This window comes from Caenorhabditis remanei, chromosome V (genome assembly GCF_010183535.1).
Source record: "Caenorhabditis remanei strain PX506 chromosome V, whole genome shotgun sequence".
Classification (NCBI taxonomy): Eukaryota; Metazoa; Nematoda; class Chromadorea; order Rhabditida; family Rhabditidae; genus Caenorhabditis; species Caenorhabditis remanei.
This window is the reverse complement of record NC_071332.1, coordinates 11,091,852-11,118,042: the sequence shown is the minus strand read 5'-3', so window position 1 is coordinate 11,118,042 and position 26,191 is coordinate 11,091,852. Positions and strand designations below refer to the sequence as shown.

At 37.4% G+C, this 26,191-nt stretch overlaps 4 protein-coding genes across 4 annotated transcripts; all 4 read right to left on the bottom strand.

The window, feature by feature from the left end:
* Positions 1-8,489: 8,489 nt before the first annotated feature.
* GCK72_018983 (uncharacterized protein) lies at positions 8,490-12,491 on the bottom strand (the record flags this gene model as incomplete). The annotated part of the gene is made up of 9 exons (XM_053732829.1): positions 8,490-8,741; positions 8,819-8,920; positions 8,974-9,607; positions 9,685-9,935; positions 9,987-10,603; positions 10,688-11,423; positions 11,540-11,737; positions 11,797-12,273; positions 12,360-12,491. 9 exons carry the CDS (start codon positions 12,489-12,491, stop codon positions 8,490-8,492), a joined length of 3,399 nt encoding a protein of 1,132 aa, XP_053581742.1.
* A 6,523-nt stretch (positions 12,492-19,014) lies between these two features.
* On the bottom strand, positions 19,015-19,611 carry GCK72_018982 (uncharacterized protein; the record flags this gene model as incomplete). Its single annotated transcript, XM_003110332.2, has 3 exons — positions 19,015-19,036; positions 19,113-19,426; positions 19,513-19,611. The coding sequence occupies 3 exons, from the start codon at positions 19,609-19,611 to the stop codon at positions 19,015-19,017; spliced, it is 435 nt and encodes a 144-aa protein (XP_003110380.2).
* A 3,039-nt stretch (positions 19,612-22,650) lies between these two features.
* On the bottom strand, positions 22,651-23,657 carry GCK72_018981 (uncharacterized protein; the record flags this gene model as incomplete). The annotated part of the gene is made up of 4 exons (XM_053732828.1): positions 22,651-23,184; positions 23,227-23,324; positions 23,376-23,509; positions 23,554-23,657. 4 exons carry the CDS (start codon positions 23,655-23,657, stop codon positions 22,651-22,653), a joined length of 870 nt encoding a protein of 289 aa, XP_053581741.1.
* A 608-nt stretch (positions 23,658-24,265) lies between these two features.
* GCK72_018980 (uncharacterized protein) lies at positions 24,266-25,940 on the bottom strand (the record flags this gene model as incomplete). The annotated part of the gene is made up of 7 exons (XM_053732827.1): positions 24,266-24,516; positions 24,561-24,676; positions 24,724-24,818; positions 24,893-25,327; positions 25,397-25,503; positions 25,630-25,769; positions 25,816-25,940. The coding sequence occupies 7 exons, from the start codon at positions 25,938-25,940 to the stop codon at positions 24,266-24,268; spliced, it is 1,269 nt and encodes a 422-aa protein (XP_053581740.1).
* Positions 25,941-26,191: the final 251 nt, after the last annotated feature.

Here is a 26,191-nt window from a genome sequence, read left to right as displayed (position 1 = left end):
GAACAGCTCCCATATTCGGGAAGCTTTCAGGTGAATGGGTGAAACGGTACAGAGATATTCATTCACAAGTCAATAACAAAACAGAAGAAAACAACTCGACAAATTCACGGGGTCACGAAGGAATTTCGGGAGAAGGGTCTCTAAAAACGAGATAAATTATCTTCACACACCATCTCTTACAAAACAAAACACACCACGTCAATATCTAAAAACGGGGGCTCCCAGCCAGCCATAAGGACCTCTACAAAGAGCAACCCACCCCTCAACAAACATAGGTTTATTTGGTGGGGGTCCTTGGCTCTTCTCTCCATTTTTCTCCCCCATCTATGTATTTTTTTTCAATTCTTCTGTTTCTCTTTTTTCGTTGTATGTCTCTCATTGACATTCTCATAAAGAATGCACTTTTAAGCTACTGAGCCGGAAAGGTTTTATTAGATCTTGGTGACGAAGAGATACAGAGACTATGGAGGACTCTTTTTTCCATCTCTTCAGGATGTTTTATTGGATTATTGTCTTGTCATAGAGAAAAACATATTGAAGGAAAGTGGATGGATCGATGTTCACTGGAGACGGTGAAAGTCCCAAATAGATCAGACAGGGATGGGCTGTGAATTCCTGAAGTTTTTCGGTCGAACCGTACAAAACCACGAGATTTACGAACGTATATTCCAGTACAATATCTATACCCAAACAAGAATCAACGACAATGAACACACCCACTTGGAGCCGCTGATACAAAGGTCTAGACACAACGAAAACACTAATGAGACAGTAAACGGAACTGGTATTTAAAAAAATGAACATTTTTTCTGCGGGGGTATACAAAATGTGCCGTAACTAAAAACATGTTGATGGAGAATGTTATACACGTATCATCTCAGGGGGGAAGAGGAAAACTCAAAAAAATACAGCGAAAAAAGGAGTGAGCTCCCTCAACTACTACTCGTATTTCTCTGAAATTTCTAATGAGGAGACATGATGGGAAGTGGAGAAAAAGGGGGTAAGAGTTGGGTACTGAGGAGGGGGGAGGGGTTTGAGAAAAAATATCGAGGAGTCTACTTTTTCATTAGAAATTCCAATGGAAGGGTTTGGAAGAGATGGGAAGAAACATTGAAGTCAATTTTGGGATAATTAGGGGCAATTTTGAGTCACAATCAGTAGAAAGATTGAGAAACTGTGGCAACTAAATAACTTTCTCCATTAATATTTATCTCAAAGTTTCATCAACTTCATAGCCAGGTCAACACACTTTAACACACCACAAAATCATTCATTTCACACAATGATTGTTACTGTCACACAAGAAAACACACGAGTGTTTTACCTGAAGTCCGTTTCTGACATGGTTTAGTTCTTATTTGGGTTATCAATTATTAAATTGGTTAGTAGATGCTAGGTGGTACTTTTAAGATGGTCTGAAAATTTGTTAGACAATCAGAAAATGTTGAGAGCGTTTTAAAAAAAGAATGAATGGAAAGTAATGCATTTAGCAACAAAACTGTACATTAAAAAGGTAGGAGAAAAAATCAGAGGGAATTGGAAATAAATACTGGGAAATGAGAAAATGGTTGGTTGGGAATAGACTGAATAGTGGAAACACCTCAATAACTTGACTAGTAAGTACGAGTGAGTATGGTCCGGATGACTGATTATCACCAGGTAATTCTGTATTGTCTTGAGCATGAGTTCTTGATAACATCTTCCGTTTTTCTGAAATGAAGCGGACCGCGAACTAATCGAACAAATTTTTATCAACAAACGGCTGAAAAGAAAAGAAGCGCATGTTTTTGGCAGCCGGGAGGAGTGAAAAGGAGTCGAGGGAGCATCCATCTATTCAAACCACTAATGTGAGCTCAGCAATGCGTAAATACTTCGTTAGAAAAAAAGAAGACGGGCGGTCCCAAAAAAAGAAAAACGAAAGGAGAAGAAGGAGATGAGTGAGCAAAAATTGAGTGAGCACATACACATATGCTACAAAAAGAGTAAGAATTTTTGAAAATTCAGAAAAAGAAATCCGGGAGAACCTTTTTCTCAGGATCTGACCAAAGTTTGAATTTTGGTTTTTTTGAAGAACCAGCTTGAATTTCTCAAATCCAGAATGAATTAGAAGTTCCGAAACTTTAAAAAATATGATCAAAAGTGCATCCGATTGACGTGATGGCACATTCTGTTGCAAACGAAACTTTCTTTTTCTAATAAATTTCTTTGCTATCCTCTTTTTTGTAGCAAAAAGTTAATTTATTCAAGTGCATCTCATTGAGAATGAGGAAAAAATTCCACTTTTTTATTCCAGAGTCTAACTTTTTTTCTATGCACGTTTTCTACAATTTCAAAGATATGGATGTGTTGGAGAAGGTAGAATGTAGCCTCAGTGAATATGGAAGACTTCAAGAGAGAAGACATTGGGTAGAACAGATCTTTAATTTTAGTTTTCAAAAATCTCTATAAATTGAACTCAGCAACCTACACAATCTAATTTCAAGTGTTCAAATCTAGATGGTCGGAAACTGAAGTAATTCAGCCAAAACACCTGTTCGATTTATATGAAAATGAGGTTTTCTAGTTTTTTTTGGTTTTGAATTGAATAAATTAGATGTCAGGTGAGAAAAAACAAAAGTAAGACTGTAAAAATTTGAAAAAGCGGGAGTTTCTTATTTAAAACAATGTATCTGGACCCTAGTATCAGATTTATGTCTTCAGTTATGTTTCTGAAAGGTAATATTTCTTAATCAGTATATCGGATTCTTGCAATCCACGAGTTTGCCCTGTGGTTATCTCACGTCCCAACCCAGACCTCGAATGAAAATACCTTCTTTCACTCTTTGAGAAAAAGGAAGAAGAAAAACAAAAAGAAGGTGTGAAAATGAATGAGGAGTGGCCCACACGCGCATAAAAAAGGAAAGAGGTGGAAATTCTCGATTTGGCTGGAACAAAAACAGAACGAAAATTTCGTGAAAAGGAAGCGGGCGGGAGAAAGAGAATAGCTGGAAGTGGAGAAAGAAGTGGTCTGCTTGTTTCCACCACACAACAATAATTCCTCGTTGAATGGAAAAATGATGATGGAAACGCATAAAATGTCATATTTATTGTTCCGCGAAGAGGTCATAATGTTAGAAGTTTCAGGGAATTTATTTGGAATTTCGGAGCATTTTTGGTTTCAAAATTAGAAGTTACATGAATTCTTTTTGAAGATTTTGGAAAAGATATGTGATTTAAATCGAAGTTTCAGATATCTGAAGTTTCTTGATTAAGACATGAAGATCTTGTAACAAGAACCATTTTCTATTTTTCAAAACCAGTTGTGCAGAAGATGAGAAAATGTCAAAGAGTGTCAAAAGCAGACTGAAAAGCTTCTCTTTATGATAATCCAGAAAGAGTGACCCCCCTTTTGAAAAGAATAGAAAAAAATAAAAGGGGGTTTGAAAACGAAAAAGGAGCACTTGAATGGTTTATGAAAAAAATGGGAAAAAGGGGAAGAAAAGAGAATAGGATGAATTTTTTCGTTCTTTTCATGACAGCTGAACTGAACTTGTCAAGTGTGAATAAGAAGAGAAAAGAAGACGTCGAAGAAGGATTTTTTTGAAGAAAATTGAGGAAATTGAAAAAGAAATTGAGAGAAAGTTCGGAGCATCGTTCTAAAGAGACCATGGATCGGACGGTGTTTCAACCCCGTTATAGAAACACTGAGATTTTGAGGTTCAGGAATTGTTCTACGAGTATTCATTAATGTTTTTGAATAATCACTGATATTCAAAACGCGGTCGGTGGTGATCATTTGAAATTAGATGAAAATCAAGTCAGTGAGGTCCTGGAAATAGACCTTCGCAAGCCTCCGAACCTTCTGTGAAAATCTTCAACTTCCCAACTCAAAAAATCACAAAAATAGCCTCAGCAATAGCTTCGAAAAGTGCACAAATCATCATTGTCATACTTCTTTTTTCCTTTCTTCCTTCTCTTTTATGTACATGTGAATAGAAAAATAGAAGTCGTTGAGCACACCCCATCTGAAATAGTGCTGAAGGACCGGAGGGCGTCAGACGGAATCGATAGAAGCACGAGGATTGAAGGCATCCGGATAGAAGAGACGCAGAAGAAGCAGTGAAAAGAAGAAGAAACAGAAGGAGCAGAATAAGGTGTTAGAAGGGATATGGAGAGCATTAGCAAAAGAGAGATACATTTTATCAGTAGGATGGGATTATGGCGGTGATGATGTGAATAGAAAATAGAAGAAATGGAGAATTTGAATACATGTGTACCTAGGGAATAGTATTTTGATCGATAGTTTTTGAGACGAAAAAGTGCAAGTTCTAAATGAAAGGCGACGAGAACTTTTACGGTTTGAGCATTAATTAATGTCCTGGGTTTTCATGGAAATCCAAACTTTCAAAATTTTTGAAATTACACAAGTTTCTAATTAAGTGGTACTGGATCCGAGAGAGATTGAGTATTGATTTCAACAACAACAATTGGAATTTATAGCCCAAACTTCAAAAATCTAGAAATGTATCCGTGAAAAAAGATAACAATCGCATGGAAACAGAGAAAAACAAATGAAAAGAACTGACATAAATGGATTGGAATGAAGGCTGCTGTGCTTCAAAAACTGCCAAATAATATCCGTTATATTATCCATTTTATTGGCATTTATCTCCGTTTTTGTGGCTTGAATCCATTCAATAACAGAGCATTTGACATACACACACACAGATAGGATACACAAACAAATACATTTTTTTCATTCAATTTTTCTCTCGATTTGGAAGACGAAGAATAGAAAACTGGTGTCCAGAAGACGAGAAAAAAAGAGTGTCGGAAGCATTGATTGTGCTCAGAAAATGGGAGAATGAGGGAAAAGAGATGTGCCTCATTTTGAGCCTATTCAATTTTTTGTGCCCTTGATGAAAGAGGAGAAGAAGAAGATCAGACAACTTTTATTGAGGGTGGAAGAATCACTCGAATCGGGTCGAATTGGGTCAAAAGAGAATATAGAAATGGTCAGATTTCATGGGAACAAGAACTTTTGAACTTAAAAACAAAGAGATTCTCGATAGTGTTTGGCTATAGAGACAGGAGTCCCTTTATCAAAACTTCTAGCGACTTAGGGAAAATTAATTTTATAAGATCCCTTTTCAGAAACCTCTCACTAAAAAAAAACCAGAAATTATAAAAATGGAATGATTTATCACCGTAAAGTTGATAAGTTTCCATGAACTCGTAAACGTCGATCAAATGTTTTTACAACAAATCCGAATCTTTGAAAAGAAAACAACCCTGTTTCCTTCATCCAACTTTGGAAGAAGAAGAAATTCGAGTCGACGACGCCGAACTATTTGCTCTTGAAAAGCGAAATTGAGCCGTTTTTCTTGACTTTTTGTGGAGTTTAGATGGAAAACCTCATTATAAATTTGACCGATCAACATGGAAAAGGAGCGTTTTTATGTTGAGAATTATGTTTTTTTAATTGAAAATTTAGAGAACAAACAAGAGTTTGAAAAAGAAATAACTGGACTAGAGTCGATGGTTATAAAGATTTGAAAAAGGATTAGACGTGAGAGAATGTTTTATTTTCCAGTTTCTCTTATTCTTTCTGAATAGATTTTTTATATTAAGAGATATACAGCAAAGAACATTCAATTTTTCTGAATATGTTCTTAATTATTTAAAATGAGGTTTGATATCAAAATTTAAAAGTAGATTCAAAAGTACAATTTAAAAGATCCCAGATTATACAAGCAAAAGAGCCACCATGAAACAATATACGATACGTGTTCCAGAAGCAAAATAATTGCTCTCATAGTCAGTCTCATTATTTCTTCTGCTCCTTTCTCTTTTTTAGTGTTTTCCCAATGTGTTTTTGTTTTGTTTTCAACACATCAGCTCTATTTTTGGGGTCTCTTTTTCTTTCTTTTTGGTATCAAGATGAAACAAAAATTGGATGGACACAAAAACAAAAATAGTGAGAAAGAGGGATGAAGTCCACTATGCCGGATGAAAACGGAAAGAAGGGGTGTGTGAAAAATGGAGAAGTGACACGAAATCCGATACATTTTCGGTTTTGTTTCTGCTTATTTCGAAAATAGAATTGGAAACAGATAAGGGACAGAGGCAGATGGAGAGAGTATCGTGAAGGGATTCTATAAGTTCAATTGAACCATGAACCGTAAAACTTTGAATGGTGCGGTACCCTCTAATAGAGAAGTCTGACTATCATCCACAAAATCCTCCGATATTCAAAAACTTGTCTTCAATTTACTGTTCTTATCAGAAAATGTGCCAAGGGAATCCCATGAATCGTGATATATGATGAAAACACAAAGCTATCCAAGTTTGGAGAAATCGGATACACTTTGCAAAAAGAAGTGACCCCGTATCTGAAAACAAACCGGTCGACAGGAGGCTTGACGGTATCTCATTTATCAAATCTTAACAAAGCTGGTATTAGTCTGAAAAAGCTTAATAATAACCGATTCGTCTACTACACGACATGATAGGTTTTCTTAAAATCTCGCATCACATTTCGAGTATGTTCGAATTTCTAATCTGAAAATAAGTGCGGGGGTGGAAAAGTTGATATTACCTTGAATTTTGAAATCAGAATGCACAGGCTTATCTGATGTAATACATGCATGTTTGAAGTTTCAAGCTCCTACGTGAAAACTAAATTAAACGCAACATAAAACAATGGCAACAGACATGGCATCTCACACAACACTCACTAGCCGGAATATTCCACGAAGACAAAGAGAATACTTGAAAAACTCACGAAAACATGATGACTTCCTAACTTCGACGTGGTTATGTCACACTCTTAAAGAATTTGTTGACGGTCTCTGAAAAACAATCATTAGGATTCAAGGACTACAAAAGGCGAACCAGGAAGTAAGTGAAATGGAGATAACTTGTTGGATGTCAAGTCAAAATCAGAATGAAATTGTTATAAATATCTTAAATAAATATGAACTCTATGGGATGTCACAAGGAATTACTTATATTAGAACGAGAGCTGAATATCCATTCCATCGCTTTCGTGTGCACTCACATCAGTCATCACACCCAGAAGATCCCACAACAAAAACTCTCAGAACTCCCGAAGAACGGAGCAAAACGTCTAGTCGATTCGTATAAAAAGTGAAAATGGAAATGAGTAGACACACCTCTTCTCACTCACTCTATTTTCTAGATAACTAGAAGTTAATTAGAAAAAATAGATCGAGCTGAGAGAGAGAGGGATGGAAAACCGGGGAAAATAGATAAATGGGAAGGCCACTAATGATTTCAAATGAAGTGGGAAAAGGAGAGAGAAATTGGGAGAAAATAGAGATGGAGAAGATGATGGAGATCGAGTTATTTTGTCATAAATTATACATCGAGAATGTTCTTTTCAGTACTTTGGGAGCAGGAGTGAGATTGATCCAGCTCCTGGTTTCAAATGTTCCTTATCCATAACTCCTCCAAGTCCAATTGTTTGCTCGGAGCTGCTGAATTTCCCATCGAGTTGGTTTTCAGATTCCTAAACGGTGATCTGATATCGTTTCCTCTTTTCATTTAATTCGAATTTCCTGTACTCCAGAAATCATGCTTTCCGTCCTTCGTTTTCCGTCGTAGCTTCCGTGTGCTCAAATTGATAACTCCATCGTTAAAAGACAGCAAGAGTTTTGAGAAAAGAAATCATCCAGTTATGACAAGTGTGCTTCATCTATGACATTCTTATAAGTGTTTCTTCAATACATTATAAAAAAAGATTTGAGGGAAAGAAAAGTAAAGCACATGATGAGAATAATGATAATAAATGTGATGCTGGACGGGAGGATGTGATGTCTCGAAAAATACAGTGAAAAAAATGTTGAAAAGGAGAAACATATGAAGAAAAATGTGGAATGCGAACGAATGAGAAGGAGGTGGGAAATGAGAAACGTCCGCTTCTTCTCCATTTTCCTGGGTGCTACCGCTGGCACCAAAATGTGGGAGCTGAAGAAGAGGTGCTTGCACAAGCAAAAGACGTGCCAGATGGAATGCGAAAAATAAAGAGAAATGTGCTGAATTCTAATTCTAATTCCAATTCTGGAGCTGTGCTGAAGACGTGCGCAGCAGAAGCAGCGGTGTAATGATGCACAGCGACACCGGAGAAAAACGGAGAAGAAGCGGGCGAGCAGAGATGAATGGAAATTGGGAGGAAAGGTGGGGGGAGTCTGGATGCAAGTATTTCAGCGTTGAAACATAACGAAGAAAAACTAAATCCGTCTAAAAAATGACAAATGGAAGGTAGGTGAAGGAGTTTTTAGGAAAACTTAAAGATGTAAAAGGGCGGGACCATGGAGATTTCAAGTACTGGAGTCTCAAGACGCCTGGGGCGTAGCAAGAAAATAGGACAGAAAATCTATAAATAATTACGGTGAGGATCGTTTGAGATGTAGACACAAAAAGTGAAGAAATGAAAGAATACCCATAATTCATGAAAAAACACACACATACAATAATTATTTTTGTTTTCAAAAATGATGGCGAGGAGCAGAAGAACCATATGAAACCCGTGAAGTTACAGCTGTTGCTGTCGGTGTGCTTGGAGTCGATTCCAACGACCGATTCGATTCAGATGAGGTCAAATTGTGACGAAGATCGGAAACATCTGAGAAGCGATCAGATGAAGATGGATGAGTATCATTGCTTCGAAGTGATGTTTGAGAAAGGGCGGATAAACGGCCGCTCATTGAAGAATCAATTCGTTGGAGCTGTTCAATTTCCTGGAAACAAGACTTTGAAGTTGTTAACAAGAAAGATCAGCTTGAAATATTACTGATTCTAACAGAATGGGACTCACTTGGAAATGATGAACTCTTGATCGGACCAATCCACAATTATTCGTTCGAATAATGGCAACCGATGGGCGTGTCTCAACTGATAGCTTTCTGTGGGGTAATGCCTGAATAGGAAAATGATTTTTCATTTTAGAACATATAATAAAATTTGACTTACAAACTCATCAGTCGCTGATCTCAGCGCATTCGTATATTTTCCAAACTCAAAGTAGTCATTCGATCGTGGGGACAATTGTCCTCCTCCTGAGGATGTTCCATGAAGCGGAGCTGACCGTAACGGCAAAGTCTCGGGATCGATGCTCTTCGTTTCTCGAAGATTCGCCCGATTTGGAACAGACAATGTCGATTTTGACTGATGTGGGTTCTGTTGTCGTTGGAATGCAAGTGGCGAAATTTGACTCGACGTCATTTTTCTTGCTGTGATTGGCAACTGTGGAAGTTTAAAAAGATTAGCAGAAGGAGGCTGTTCTGTGGCTGGAGCTTCTTTGGCACTCGACGGAAGCTCAAATCCATTGTCAATAGTGACCGATCTGATCGGCAGTTTTGGAGAAAATGGGTTTGACATTTTGGGATGAGATGGAGGCGTCGGTGGTCGCCGAGGCTGATGGGAGACACCAGAAATTGTGATTCTCTTCATCTCGGCAGCAGCTTCCATCGATCCTCGCGACGTTTGCGGAGTCAGATTGGGTGGAGAGTGAGGTGGAACTGGCGGTGGTGTTGGGGTGTCAAGATTCTTATCCATTTTGATAACGAGAGGCGAAAGCACATGAGATTTCGGAGTGAGGCTACTTCTGAAAAGAAACTATTAGTAAAACTTAATGATTGTATCTGTTGATTTTAAGACAAATTGATGTTTCATCACTCTTACCTTGGTGACGATGTGACCACTTGTGCCTGTGGTGAATTATTTGTTATTGTCACATGTTTCAATATAGGTGACATCAATGGACTCGATTCTCTTCTTGATGCTCCAGAAGGCATGTCTAACGGTGATGATTCGTTTGCTTTTGAGTACGAAAGACGAGCACGACTCTGGCGTCTCGCGATCGTTGGAGTTGGTGTCACAGTGACGACTTGTTTCGTTCCAACCCATACATGACCATTTTCATGAGATTGTTTCTGCAACGAAGAGTGTTCGATACAGTCACCTAGATGACCAGAATAACGCACCTTCGGTGTATCAACTACCATTGGAGATGTCGCTGTGTCACAGAACTGTTTAGTATTCTTAACCTCGTCCAAATCTTTTCTCATCACTACCATTACTGATGTCCGTTGTTTTTGTGGAGATTCCTCTTTAACTGAATCCATTGTCTCCACTTTCATTACACTTGTTGTCGGCTCCTCTGCCATAGATCCATTCAATCCTATCGTACTTTCCGTATTAATATTTCTCGGCGCTTGTTTCTGCTTTCTTCCAGCTCTTCTTGAACGTGCCTCAAGTGCCTTCTGCTCGAGAAGCCATTCGGAATGATCAACATTTTTAGCGGATTCCAAAGCGTCATCCGTCTCACAATCCGCTTGATTCTCCTTTTCTTCTATCGATGATCCTCCATTCAACACTGAATCTTTCCTGTGTGGAAGGCCAGTGCCAACAGTATTCGGACGGTTTCGACGCGGTCGGTTATTGTGAATTGGAGCTGTGTGCCGGCGGTTGGTATGTCTCGTACTGGATTTTGAGTTGGAGTTTTCACCAAGAACCATCGTGTTACGCTTCAGAATTTTCGAAGTATTTGTTGTTAACGGGACATCACGGTAATCTCTCTGATGCTCAGACATCAGGAACTCTGAAAGGATAATACTTCTTTAGAGAAAATAACATCCCCGTCCAGATAGCAATTCACATTTTATTCGCTCTTGCAGCAACTCACCTGTAGCACTCATTTTCTCATTCGACGACCGATGTTTAGCGAATCGAATAGCATCCGAATTCTGATCACTAGCAGAGAGTCGCCGAAGTGCTCCGCTGCTCGGAATCATGTCAGTGTCAAAAATTTTGGCGATCGTTGGTTTTGAACTGGCCGACACGTTTCTATTATTATTACTACCCATTCTCGGTACAGCATTTGTGTTGAGACGTCGTGATTGCTGACTTCTCGATTGTCTTCCAGATGCTGTGGATCCAGTTGAAGCAGTGTTCGATTCATTTCTCGCTACTTTCTTCCGATGAACTTGAGTTTCATGAGGATCTGTGTACATATCTGATGAACTCGTATCCGTCAGTTTCGGCTCTGTTGCAGAGTGTCCGGTCATGAGTCGATCCGGGCTAGGACTTTTCGCCCGTTTCATGTTTGTCAGACGATGCTTAAGGTCACGAAAACTTGGGAGGAATGATGCAGATCTTTTCTTTTTTGAATTAGCTTCTCCCTTCTTTCGGGAAGTGACGATTTTATGAGCCGCTTCTGAATCCCGACGATAAATATGGGAAGATGGTCCAGGCTCTTGGCCACTTTTCAATGTGGACGATGATGTCTTTGTGGACATACAATCAGCTTCAGATGATGCCGTCTCATATCCACTGGACATGCAACGTGGCATCGCACTGGAGCTTCGAGCCATTGCGTTACTGGTGACGTACGGATCACGGCGGACTCCAATTAGATTGGCCTGAAAAAATAAGAAATAACTTGTCATTGTAAAATCTAGTTTTTGAAAATTTGCAGATATCAGAAGCGACGTGAATTTTACAATTACCCTCATCTACAGAAATTGCATAAACTCACATTCGTTATCAACAATTTCACCGCCGCCACGTGCACATTCATATCTTGTTTTTTCTGGGCCAAAATGTCATCTCTCGACCCACGACGCATCTGTCCGCTCTTTTTTGGATCATGAATTCCATCGCCAAAAACGCTTCCAACGAGGACAACGGCAAGGTTTTCGATCGACATTTTGTGTTTGTCACTGTACATTGAGATCTGAAAGTTTTAATGTCTTGTAAATTGAGTGATATTTCTATTTTCAGAACTCTACTCACCCTATATAACTGTCGCATCACATAACCCAACGTCGAAGAATGAACATCCGAAAGAAGAGGAGTTTGTTTCTCTTTTGATTTACTTTCCACATAAAACATGTCTGCCATTTCTTCACGTGTCATTAAATACGAATCTGAGATTCTCGCCTGACACGCTTTCTTCAGAAGCCGTGCACGAAACTGCTCAGAATCCAGAAGTGGTGGCTTTAGATCGCGAAGGAATCGTTTAACCATTGTACACACATCAGCAACAGTATAATCACCCGAAATATCACATTGTCCTCTGTAGATCATTTGTGTTTCAACACGATTCAAACGAGGCGCGTTTCCTTCTTTTCGAAATAATCCGTCATTTTCCATTCCATATTTTGAAATCATGTTGAAGGCGTGGACGATGAATTTTGGTACTTCTTTCAGCCGTATCCTAGTCCAGCCAGTTCCGACGTTCACATCCAATGTCACATTTGTTGAGCAGACCTGAAATCAAAAACAATAAATTGTGTCCACCGTAAAACTCCTGTGAAATTTTGATCTTACTCTTTCATTTTCCATTTTCAACTTACCTCTCCTAACGTGTATCTGAATCTGTTCGAATTTTGAAGTCCGCCAGCGACGACCATTCCACCTCCCATATTTGTAGAACCTTTCCTGGACACTGTGGACGATGAAACGACTCGAAAGTCGTTATGCTCCATTAAATCGCTGTCAGCCTGAAAATTGCAAAAATTTTTAAAGGCAATATTAAAAAGTTGTTCAGAAGAAGAGAGAAAACAAAACATTTTTCGATTTGATGTCGGAAATCGCACAAAGAATGTTTATACTGAAATTTAATTGAAAACTTCAAGAAAGATAATCATACGCCGGGTTTTCGCAAAGCTCAAACAATTAAATATCTGTGCAATCCGAGCATACAGTGAAGAAAAAAAAACTATTGTCAGAGTTTTTCCAGCAAACGGTTGTTTATGGTAAATTTCATGTTAAAAAGATGAAAAATTTTAAAATATGATTAATTTTTCAAAACAAAAGACATTTTCATTTTGAAACATAATATATTTCTCCAATTAAAAGGAAGGAATCCCTTCAAATAGCGCAGAAACGGGGCTAATTCAAATTCTACCAACAGCGCGCCGAGTGGCGCAACTGGAGACGTCCGCAAACACGACCACGTCAAAATGCACATATTTGGAAAAATTTGCATGTTTTGGATTTAGAAAGACTTTCTTGAAAATATCAATACTTGTGTAGATATCTTATTCAAAAATGATAAAAATGTAAGTTTTTAACTGAAAATTTGTGCCCTGTTGAATTTTGACGACAAAACTATCGCACTGCTTGAAATTACTTATAATTATGGTCGATTTTCGCATGTTCTGTTAAAAAAAAACTAAAAAATGTGTTTTCAGCTACGGCTGAAATATGTTGCTATGAATTATAAAAGACATGTCATGTTTTTCCTCCAAAATTGATAAATTTCTGCTATTTCAAAGAAATTGAATGCATAAATAAACGGTGGTTAAGTCAGGTTGTGGCCTTGAATATCTTCTGGTTTATGCATGATTTTCGGCGGGTTTTAAATCGTTTTCAAGAGAAAACCCAACGAAAATCCGTTCCGGAAGAAAGGGTTTCTCTTCTCATAACTATCTGAACATCTGGATGATTTTTTTCTTTTTGTTTTGAGTTATGAGTTAGAAGTTATGATCTGGATGGGAGACGAGGATGTGAACCGCCCAAAACATCTGCGGATTCATCTGGAGTTTTCGGGTTTCAGATCAAAAGAAAAACAAACTTGATTTTTATTAGTTTTAAAAAAGAAATAGGTTTTCTTGTGAGACGTCAGAGATTTTCAAGAGCTGCGGCTAACTCATTTTCTGTTAAAAAAGGAAACTAACCATAATTATCGTGTCGAGAACACATGCACTTATTGAAAGATGAGTTGCTGTAATCTGAAAAATTAAAATCAATATGAATTCAATGATGAAATGAAATAAAGGAGCAGTAGTGATAAGAAGCGACAATGAATTGTTTATCGGATGTCTCTTGCCACCAACAAGAAGTAAATGTTTTTTTTTGTTTATTGTCGCCACAAAAAGTTCCGACATTTTTTCTTACGACAAAATGCAGACTAAGTGCTAAATTACTACTGAGTCTGCATTCTGACGTGAGGAAAAATGTCGGAACTTTTTTGTGGCGACAATAAGTGATTGAACAAAAAATGACAATTTATTGAGACGGGCGGCACGTGTTATCTATAGGGTAGCAAAAAGTGCGCTCGGAAGCAGCTGTGTTAGTTAAATTGAAATCTTTGTAAGAAGGAAGGTGTCGACGGCATAAAAGCACGAAAATTCATTGAACCTTCTGAGAAGTACTATGAAGGTGATTTCAATTTTTAAAAAACTTTTCGGAGAACCTCGCTAGGAGGAAAACATATTAGCGATTATCAGGAACGTTTACTTTCCAGAGTTTGGATTGAAAAATAGAAAAAATATTAACCAACAAGGATGCTCAATAGTTTGACTTTAAAGACGAAGGAAAAACTGAAATGATCACGAGAAAACTTTCAAATCAGTGAAAATTCACAGTGAGAATGAACACGATGTCAATGACTCATATATGAAGCATCTACGAACTATGAAAATAAACAAAAGCATCATGAATATGATTTGAATAGATCTTTTTCGGGGATATGGTTACTTTTTTCTAGAACGCTCCGAATGTAATCTAGGGCTTTAAACTTGAATACATAATTAAATTAAAGAGATCTACCCTCATCCTAAATTCTGACACCTCATTCCTGAAACTTACGTATTTTGAACAACATATTTATACCAGGAAACAAAAAGATCTGAAATCTTGTGACATCAGTCTTCTTCCATTTCCTTTCCCCGCCCTCCCACTCTCCTGATATTCCCCTGAGTAAAAGTGGTCGACTATTTTGAATGCGACTGATTTTTTTTAAAGAAGAGGATTCTGCAAAAACTCTGTGCAAGTGAGCACAAATCCCCAACTCTCTATTTTCAAAAAGTAGAAAATTTTCGAAAAATGAGTGGGTTGGAGGACAAAACAGAGAGAAAAGTAGTAAATCGACAGTTGGGAGGAGGGGCGCCGAAAAACCCATTCATCTTTTTCAAAGTGCATTCATTCCGACATTTCGACGTTCGTTGAGAGCGGGTGTTGAACGGCGAAAAATACGGAATGAGAAAAAAACGAGCGGTGTTTAAAAATATTTCAATTGGAAAAAGAAGGGAAATTATTGGATTAAACAAAGAAATTTCGTGTAAAGTGGGTATATTCAATGATTTTTTTGTAAATTTGTTTTTTTTTCGAGTTGGTGAACGGTTATTCTATTTACAATATGGTTCTGCCAAAAATTTATAGTTTGTTGGTGGAAAAGGATGCTGAGATCTGCATTATAATCACTTACTTACATTTATCGTAACTGGTAAAAACCGAGTAGTTCAAGTTTGTCTATAACAATTTCAAGAGAAATGAGACCCTGGATTATACTGGAAACCTCCACGTTTTTTTTTTGGAATTTTCCTTTCCACGTGTATTCTACGTTTCTTTTAACAGAATACAAAAAAGATTACGTCACTTCCTGCCCGGTCTAGCCGACGTAACGAATACCGAGAAAAATAAAACAAAAAGACGACTAATACAACAAAAAAGACAGAGACCGTTCTCTGTGTGTGCCTCAGGGGAGTGGAAGAAGTGGGAAAACGTTTGGACAGTCTATGCAAAAAACAAGGAACAGAATATAGAAAATAAACGAAGTCCATCACAGATGCTGGAAATAAACGATTATGGTTATTATACTCTATATTTTGAAACATTGGAATAGTAATTGGAAGACGCAATAAATTTCTGAAATGCATTTTCAGGATCTGCTAATACAATTCAAGTTCTTAAATCTGCAACTAAACAAGTATCTTCCTACTGAATCCCGAAGAATTGTCACAGAGTCTCATTCTCTTTGAAAAAAGCTAAAGAATAACGACAATGATCCGAACGTGCGATAGGAGAAAACCGTCAAATGAGAAACGATTAGAAGACGTCAACGACTTCATAAGCCGTTCCCAAGAACATTGTATTCTGAAGATGATGATATAGAATATGAGCTAATTATCAAGAAGAATAATGATTGGTTATTAAGAGATTCAACTGAGATCGAGGAGAAGCTGTGCCAAAAATTAAAAATTAATTCAACCTACCATTTTTTTTCTGCAGGAATAATCTCTATCGTTGGGAAACTTTGTGAAAAGAATGAAAAAGGAAAAGCCTGTTTCGACTGAAAATCTGAGAATTGACTAACAACAAAACAGCCGCCAAGAGGCCCTATATGTTTCGAAATATCGGCTACTCTCCGAATGGAATAACAAAAAGAAAAAAGAACGGAAAATTGAATGAGTCATTGGGTCAGTAGCTGAGATGAAGGCGAAAAAAAAGCGAGAAGAGGAAGATTCCATCAAACAAAAAAATTAAAGGAAAAGTGAGGAAGAAGGTTATCAAAAAATCGAGAAATCGGAGTTTGAACTCACTAAAAATTCATTGTTTTAGGTTTTATCCTGGTTGGGAAAAGTAGGATTTTCAATTCTGTAAAAGACTACAGGAAATTTCAATTACCAAACTTTTAGTTCTTCATTTTCAGAATATGCCATTCGAAGTCTCCTAATTTTGGACATAACGTTTTCTTCTAAAAACCCATAAATCTTCTTTCAGACTATCAATTTACTTGAGGATGAATCATCTCACTTCTTATCAATTATCACTAATTTGGTGTAAATACCCGTAGAACAGGCAAGGAAAATGATTGTTTTATGTGTAAGAAAGTTGTGGTTCTCACCATTATCAGTAGAATGAGAAGACAACTATTTTATATTTCATTCATACAAAAACTTTCTATTTTCCAACTTTCTTCTCCTAATCAGCCGAGTTCAGTCACGTGGAAAATTGGAATTGAAGTGCAAAGAGTTCAAACTTTCAATAGTTGAAATAAGCTGGAATATCAAAAACTTTTCTGAAAAAGTTATCAATTCATAACCAGAAAATAAGATTCAAGAATTTATATCAAATATCAAAATAAGATGTTCATCGAAAAAAACTATCAACTTGCTGAGCTTTCCTGCAATATTGTTCAAATAGTCGTTGGGACGCCGAAAAGAAAACAGAAAACATAAAAAATATAGACAGTATGATTCACAATTAGTCACCCCCTGCATCCCAACTTTTTCTTATTTTTCCCACAAGAACACACATTGAAATAATACTGTCTCGACTTCAGATAATGGAACAGAATAACGAAAAGTAGTATAGAATCCGGAGAAAAAGGGAAAAAGAAGGAGAAGGCGAGAAAAAGTGACGGGAATGGAGTGAACCAAGAATATGATACTTTTCAGCAGTAGTAGTCATAGTCAGGAGACATCTTCTCGATTTTCGATATTATTTCGATACTTTATTTCGGGTTTATTTCTTCCTAAAGTATGACTCATTGACTCATGATCGGAAATCTAGAAAGATTTTTGAGATATTCAGAATTTGGTTTACTGGGAAACGTATATCTTCATTGTTTTGATTCAAATGATTTTATGAAGACTCAGATGTCCATAATTTCGGCTTCAAAAAATATCTGAAACCTTCCTTTCATTTCAAAGAAGAATTTCAAAAATTTATAAAAACAAACATCTCCTACTCTTTTTTTTTGAAAACCCTTCCACATCAAAACACAAACATTGCTATCAGATTTCAGTCCCAGGATTACACTATCTTTAACTGTTCGTTTTGATTTTTTGAGTCAAAAATACAAAAGAATTATTCGAAAACTGTTGTTTATAAACAGAGTGAAAGTTTGTTAAGAGAAGCCTCAAGTATACAAAAAATGACAAGGAAAAAAAGAAAACGCTTGGAGAACCATTTTATTGTTCCTCGCACCTTTTTACAGCTTTTCGATAAGAAAACGAAAAGACGATCTTTCTTTTTGAAGAGGTTTTGTTCTGTTATCAAGGGAAAATTTGTAAGGAATTAGCATATCAAAAGGGAGAAAAGATTGGGAAAGTGTTCTAAGAATTTCTGCGAAAAGCGGGAAAGATGTGCAAACGTTTACAGGACTACTGCCATATTTCCGGAAAAGCCTTTTATTATACGATTTTTCAAAGGGTAGTTAGGGAATTCCACTCAGGTTTTATATCATTTGGTTCCTTTATTTTAAACATAAATTTGAGAGCTCAATTGAAGTAAACAATTTGATGACGACCAAAAGCTGAAAGAATCTATAAAAAGATTCAAATTACCAATGCTTAACCATGCGCTCATATACCGTAACATGATTTTTTCAGCAAATATGTCATGCATTTTAGTCAGATATTCATAAATGTTTTTATACGTTTTGTGATAAATTTGAAGCTCCCGTATACTGATTTGAATAGCACACCCCTAGTTTTCAAAACTATAAAAGTTGATTGAACGGGAAAAAGCTAGAGGGTTGAGATGAAAAAAGATAAAAAGATAGAAAAATTGATTGTGAACTCATTCAAAAACTGGACACACACTCTATCCCTCAGACACCCCAACAATTTTTTGTTCGTGTCTTCTTCTTTGTAATAAATATCACAGTGTTAGTGGAGGAAGTAAGAGAAAGAAAAATGAGAGACGGGACACATGTGTTGAAGCTCCCTCTCTCCAGAGGACCGATCGGACGCTCGGAATTTTGAGAATTTGCTGTTTCTCTCTCATTTTCCCCCTCGATCCGTTCGCTTCAGGGTCCCAAAACAACCGGTTAAGACCTCTTGTGATTGATTGTGACTTGTATTTTTGTTTTTTTTCCGGCTTGCACGAGAATTGTTTTCTGATTTTTGAATTTCAGAACATTGTTTTTTAATGTTTTTGAGGAATTTGTTATATCATGAGATTTGGTAGAAAATACCAGAAAAGATTGTGAAAGAATCGGGATCACATTATATTCAAATTATTCAAATTATTTGAGCTTGCCGCCAAAAAAAGAAGTTCAACCGGGCCCATTTGCAAACCCTAGTTAGACGGAACCCCGTGGCGATACACGTTGTATATTCTGAATTCTAAAAAAAACTAGAAGCTTTTCGAGTTCTGGTCAATTCAATAGAGATTTTTTGCAACTGGAATTGTTTATTCAATAAATTAATTAATATTCTCTTTTTTATACACAAAAATATGCGAATTTTTTTACATGTAGTCGTCGGTCAAGGGAGTCTATTGGGGATGTTGTGGGAATCTGAAAAAAAGATTTCAGGTGGAAATTCTACCTTGGACCTCGAAAGTCCTGTCAATTCATCTCAAACTAAACGTACGGAAGTGGCGGGAGGAGTCTCTTGTATTCCGGAGCCAAGTTATCCAAGACACCACGGATAGCAGATTGTCTTTGTTGGAAGTCCAAGCTCTTATCTCTGTGAATTGATTTCAATTGAGCCTGAACTTCAGCTGGAAGTTGAGCAAATCCTGGTGGTGGTGGGATACGATCATGGACTTCTTCTGGGAGATTCACCATGATCTCGTCAATGGCCTTGTGCTTCTCGAGCTCCGAGAGGGAGGAATCAGCATGAATTGCTTCGAGACGAGAGAGGGTCTCTGGCGGGAGAACGGCGGCGATTGGTGGTGGGACGGCCTGCAAAATTGACATTCAACGGTGCTTTTTGTAAGTTTATGATCAAGAAATTTCTAGTTTTCAAATACTGAAAGCAAACAACTCACACTCATGCCTGGTGGTGGTCCACCTGGAAATTGTGGTCGAGCCAAAACGACGCCGATGACGGCCAAAGCCAGAATAGAGAAGGTTGTAGAAGACATCATGTTCTGTCTATTTTCTTCTAGCACTCATTTCTTTTATACGGAATCCTTGTTTACCAGACCCCTTTTACATTTAGGGGTCAGTAGCGGCCGACGGCTCCACCCCTTGCTTGTTCGATTCAATTCTCAAAAGTGCAAAAAATCGAGGCTCAATGGAACAAAGAAGAAGGAAGAAAGAGACGAGGGAGGAGCTAAACGATATGGTTTTTTGTAAGAGGTACAAACATATTGAATGAAACGAAAAAGTCGGATTTCTAATGGATCTGCATCTAACTTGTGTTCTCTCTGATTCATAAATTACTTTCTCTCTGAAGTTCTCAAGACGGAAGTCTCTATTAAAAACCTCTTAGTTTTTATGAGTAGTCCACTAACATCAACACTATCCACTTTCCGATTTATTTACATTTTCTCCCTCTCCGTCTCTCCAATTGACCAATCTCTCGTACCGTCCGATTGCTCTCCACTTCTCCCCGACGCTTTTTTTCGGAGGGTCTCCTTTTTTGTCCTTTCCAATTTTGAGAGCACGATTTAGATTGCTCTATTCCCTCCCTCTATTATTATGGTTTTAATTCAGGAGCATCATGCCTCTGTTTGAATGAAAAGAGCCTCCAAAAATAGGAATACTTGTCCGGTATTTGTTCATAAGTATCTGTCTGGAAAATACGTTGTTATTTAGAATTTGTTAAAGGGGATGCCTGAGAAAATAACTTTTGTGCACCGACGGGTGGTTAGGATACTCAAATGAATCGGAGAAACAGACAGGAAGTGGAACGGATGACGAATAGGTAATCGTGAGATTACGGAACTGGGGAGAAAGTGTACTTCTAAAGAAAAGGCGGAAGCATTTACTGCGATATTTTATGTGTGCTTGTAGGCACTTTTGTTGGGAATCTCTGTTAACATTCGGATATAAACTAAAATAATAACACTTCATTAGGTTACAAATCAAACAAACTTTTGTGGCGGAACCCAAAAAAACTCAGGATTTGAAAATCTCTTGTTGAACAAGTTGAACACTCCTCCGATCGAATACTTCTCAAGACGAACGTTTCGAAATTTTTGAAAATTTTCCTTGATTTTCATTAATTGTCTCAACCTTGAAAAGTAGTTCACTTTACTATTTTCAATGTAATATTTATGTAAATCATTGGATAAAATATCCTGTAATCGTTCCATATCTTCTTCAATCGGACCTCCAAAATGGGCGCCTGGAAATGCAGTTTGAGATTATGAGTTGCACGGTTAAACTTCCAGAATTTCTTACCTGTTACTTGAAAACATATAATCGATATTATGTACAGTGCTGGCCATAATTCTATCCCCTTTTGGTTTTTTCAGCATAACTTTTTTATTAGTTATCCGATTGATCTGAAAATTTTTCAGCCTACGGTAAGCATCTATACGCAAGATTGCAGACAGAAATTGCATCATCCAATAAAAAATTTTTAGCGTTTTTTTCGATTTTTCGATATTTTCACTTTTTCACGTTTTTCACTTTTTCCAGTTTTTAATTATTTGTGTTTTTCTGAAAAGTCCAAAGTGCATGTTCTGACTTGAAAGTTGATGTTTAGGTATGACTAGACCAACAAACAACAAGAACTTCCCGCTTTCTGTCAAGACCGCCATCTTTCGTGGTCATCTGAATGGACAGTCAACCAAGATGCTTGCTGCTCAGTTTCAGTGCTCACCTTCAGGAATCCGTAAACTTATCAAGAGGTGTCTTGATCAGGTAAATGTTAAAAAACACTTGTTTAAATCATACAAACGTTTAGAACACGTTTGAGCTGGCAAAACACCCAGGAAGACCTCGAAAAACCACCCATGTGATGGATCGCAACATCATCCGAGCGTCAAGAGAGGATCCTCGTAGGACCTCAACGGACATCCAAGTCGTCGTGACTTCTCCGAATGAACCAGTACCATCCAGAAGAACAATCCGAAGACGTCTCCAAGCTCAAGGACTTCATGGAAGGCGTCCAGTCAAAAAACCGTTCATCAGTGAGAAGAATCGCAGAAGCCGTGTTGAGTGGGCAAAAGCTCATTTGAGCTGGGGACGTCAGGAGTGGGCAAAACACGTCTGGTCCGACGAATCCAAGTTCAATTTGTTCGGCAGCGACGGAAACACATGGATTCGTCGTCCGATTGGAACCAGATTTGATCCCAAGTATCAAACACCGACAGTCAAACATGGGGGTGGATCGTGCATGGTTTGGGGATGTTTTTCCAGCCAAGGCATGGGTCCTCTACGAAGAATCGTTGGTATCATGGATCGATTCCAGTATGAAGATATTTTGGAGAATACGATGAGACCATGGGCACTTCAAAATGTCGGCAGAGCTTACGTCTTCCAGCAAGACAACGATCCGAAGCATACTTCTCTCCATGTTCGCTCGTGGTTTCAACGTCGTCGTGTGGATCTTCTGGAGTGGCCAAGCCAAAGTCCGGACTTGAATCCGATTGAACATATGTGGGAAGAGCTCGAACGTCGACTATCTGGAGTTAGAGCCACAAATGCGGACCAAAAATTCGCGCAACTCGAAGCCGCCTGGATGGCAATCCCGAAGTCGGTGATCGACAAGCTTCTGGACTCGATGCCGAGACGTTGCCAAGCCGTTATTGATTCTCGTGGATACGCAACGAAGTATTGAACTTATAAATTTTGTTTCTGGTCATTTTCTTTTTTATTTTTCATTTCCGTGACTCTATTTAGCCGATCTCTTATTTTTGTTGATTTTCTTGGTTTTTTGAAAAAAGATGAAATTTTTAAAATTTTTAAAAATATTTTAAAACCAATTTGTTTTTACATATTTTTTACCTTTATACACATTGCTGCCAAGTTTCAGATCAATCGGATAACTAATAAAAAAGTTATGCTGAAAAAACCAGAAGGGGATAGAATTATGGCCAGCACTGTATGTTAACTCCACGTCATCAGGTTCAATCTCTATCAGGTCACAAATTATGTCATCGTAGTACAGCTCCCGTGGCGAAAAGAAACTGAAAATCAGTAGAATAAAGATTAGTATATCACACAAGAACCACTTACAACTTCATCTCTTCAAAGTTATGAATTGAAACATGACTGATATCCGATTTCATTTCATCATAGTCTATGACAGCTCCAGGAGAAATTACGAATTGTGTCTTTCCACATAGATTCTTCATTCTCAATCTTGCGGTTGTAGCCATCCTTTCCAGCCTTCCCCAGATGAACCAAATCGATTGTAATATAGAAATCTTTGTTTTATCATCAAACTGTCTTATCTGATCAGAACAACTAAGCCATTTGGCTGTTTGACACATACTTCTTTCAAATTCATTCTTGTGATCATCTTGTGAAATGAATTCTTTCAGAGATAATCTCCCTCTTTGTGAGAATCGGGAGTCTTCTATTCCCTGAGTTAGTTGTTCCAAATTACTCAAAGCTTTAGTTTTTCTGACTAGATTCGGAGTAAGAACAATGTCGATGGCTTTTGCAACAAGTTGAGATGTATCAATATATGGAAGACTTTTGTTGTTTCCAGAGGAATTGAGGAAAATAATGAGATGAGACACTCCAAATAGTCTTTCCACGGTCTATAACTCAACATTTCTAGTCGAAATCACTTAAATACAAACCGTCGGAACTTCAACGCTATACGAAATACCCTTTTCGAGTGCTTTCTTCATTGCAAACGTTTCAGATGAGTTGAAAGAATCACGATCGTATTGTATATCTGAAATTGAAGAATTAACGAAAATGTAATATCTGATTTTAGAAACCTCACTTTCCGTGCTCATCCCTATCTCCAAACACTTTCCTAGTCTACATTTCTTACAAAGCCATTTTCCATACTGATTTGGTGAACATTTGTTTTGTAAATTACGACATGGTTTATGTTCTCGTGAAAAGTGACTTCTTCTGAAACAAATTATTGAGAGAACAAGAAATCTACGAGAACTAACCGAAAGAATGCGGCACATGCCCTGCACGCGAACACTCCGAAATGAACACCATGTCCTGGTTGAGAACAGACTTCACATTTCTCTTCAGATTCAGAAGTTTCCATTTTACTCAAAGTGGAAGATTTTGAGAAAAGTTCACAAATACGTACTATTTGCTGAGAACAAAGTATTTAAAAAGCAACATAGAGCGTGTAAACGGAGAAATAGAGAAATAAAAGAGCATTTGTCTTAATAGTCAATCAATAGTGCGTCAATGCTATGTTGTTTCTTCCATTTCGTATTCTGAAACTATCTCATTTAATACCAACACTAATCATTACGGAAAAGACTAGTTTTATGTCTTGAAAACATGAGATTTTCTGTCTTTTTCAGGAAATTTAATTCCTTATGGAAGGGACTTTGCTCAACGCTTCAACTCGGTCAGGAGACTTTCCGATTCCCCAAAACAATAAAATGGATGGGGTTGATTGGTAATAATTTTGAAAACCTGCAAAAATCCTGAAAATATGACATTCAAATAGTGAACATTTTCGTCCTCCTACCAGGTCTATAGCCTCGTGAGGGGCATGATCCGGTCTCCTGTTTAATTTTCATGATTAATAAATAAATTAAATGAAACTAAAAACATGTCTAAAAAAGGATCTAAAATATTTTCATCAATAATGAGTCAAGAAGAAGTTTATTCGAAAATGCAAATTCTATAACATCATTATTAGGGTGTGAAACAGAAGAATTCAGGATGTGAAAATGAAGCGCCGAACATTTTGAAAACACCAGCGACCTCATACTTCTCGAGTCGCGAATTCCGAAGTTTGAGAAATTGTTCTTGAATTTTCATCAACTTTTTCAGCCTCAAAAGATACATACGCTTATTGTTTTTCATGTAGTATTCATGAAGATCGTTCGACAAAACATCTTGAAATTTTTCTAATTTTTCCTGAATCTGTCCACCGAAATGTTTTCCTAAAAACAAGAATGAATTTGGAATCAAATAATAATGTGCTGACCTGCGACTTGAAAGCAAATGCAACAAACAATAAAAGTTAACTCCATATCATCAGGATCTGTTTCAATAATGCTCCAAATGACATCATCGTAAAATATTTCTCTGGGAACAAAGAAACTGGAATAAAACTGTTTTTGAAATTTATCAATTTACAGTTAACTCACAACTTCATCTCTTCAAATTTACGTTTTGACCAACAACTCATTTCTGGGGACATCCTATCATAGTCAACGAATCCATCCGGAGAAAACAAGAATTGCTGCAGACAAAAACGCTTTTGTGATCGGTGTTGAAAATTCAAATCATCAATTTTTTTTCATTACACAATCTTACTTTTTTGCCACAACTCCCCTCCGCTCTCATCTTCGCTGTCATGGACATTCTCTCCAATCTTCCCCAAATCCACCAAACAGACTTCAGTAGTTCTACTTTGAGTTCATCATCAAAGCTTTGTATTCGATCTGAACATGCCAACCAATTCGCAGATCCACACATACTTCTTTCGAAATCTTTCATGTAATCCGTCGAGGAAAGTGATGAAATTTCAGACATTTCTTGTTTTTGACTTGTCTGAAACTCTACGAATCCCTTGGTCAGTTTCTCCAAATCACTCATTCTTTTAGAACTATGCACTACATTGGGTGTAAGAATTGTAGATATAGCTTTCTCGACAAGTTCTGATGTATCAATATACGGTAGAGTTTCTTCTTCATCAATTGTGTGAACTATTTGTATCAGAAGGGCGTCTTCTGGCCGTGTATCATTCATCTGCAAAGTAATCTTTCCTAACTTAGCATCAGCCCAAGGCACGGCGTTCATGAATACAAATCTACTCACCGCTGGTGACTGCACTCTATCCTTCCGAATTTTCATTTTAACTTCAGATTCAGCTAAAGATCCTGGTTGTATTGCAATTTTGAATATATCGCGGTCGTACTGAATATCTGAAATATTGAGTATCAGTATACTAAATCGTTCTAAATTGTTTCTATTTTGAGTCTATTCTATTTTATTTTTGACTAAACTGCCAACAAATATTAATTTCTGAGTGTAAATTGATAAAAGCTTACTGGCTGAAGACATTCCTAATTTGTTGCATCTGTCAAATCTGCATTTTTTACAAAACCATTTTCCATTTCTATTCGGTACACACGTCGAGTATTTGTTTCGACATTTTCTATGCTCTGTTGTTGCAGCTAGATGACATCTTCTGAATCAAAAATATGTCCAATAATCCTGAAATAGTAAACACAAACCGGAAAAAAGCTGCACACGCCCTGCAAGTGAATGCTCCAAAATGATATCCATGACCTTCAAAACCGCATACTTGACACTTTTCAATAATAATCGGAGAAGTTGAAGAACTAGGACTATATTCCATGTTACAATGTGGCGAAAATTATACAAAAGACCGTTTGAAAGTTTGATTGAGGAGAGTAAAAGAGGAAAAAGGAATGTTTGCCTAGAGAAAAAGGACAGAGAGATGGGAAAGATAACGGGAATAGATGGGGAATTAGAGATACAGAGAAATAAAAGTTTTGCTGGGAAACAAAGAGGTGTTAGAACTGTGGCATAAAGTGAAAAGTTATCGAAAAAACAGGTGTTGGGTATGTCACAAAAGACATTTATATC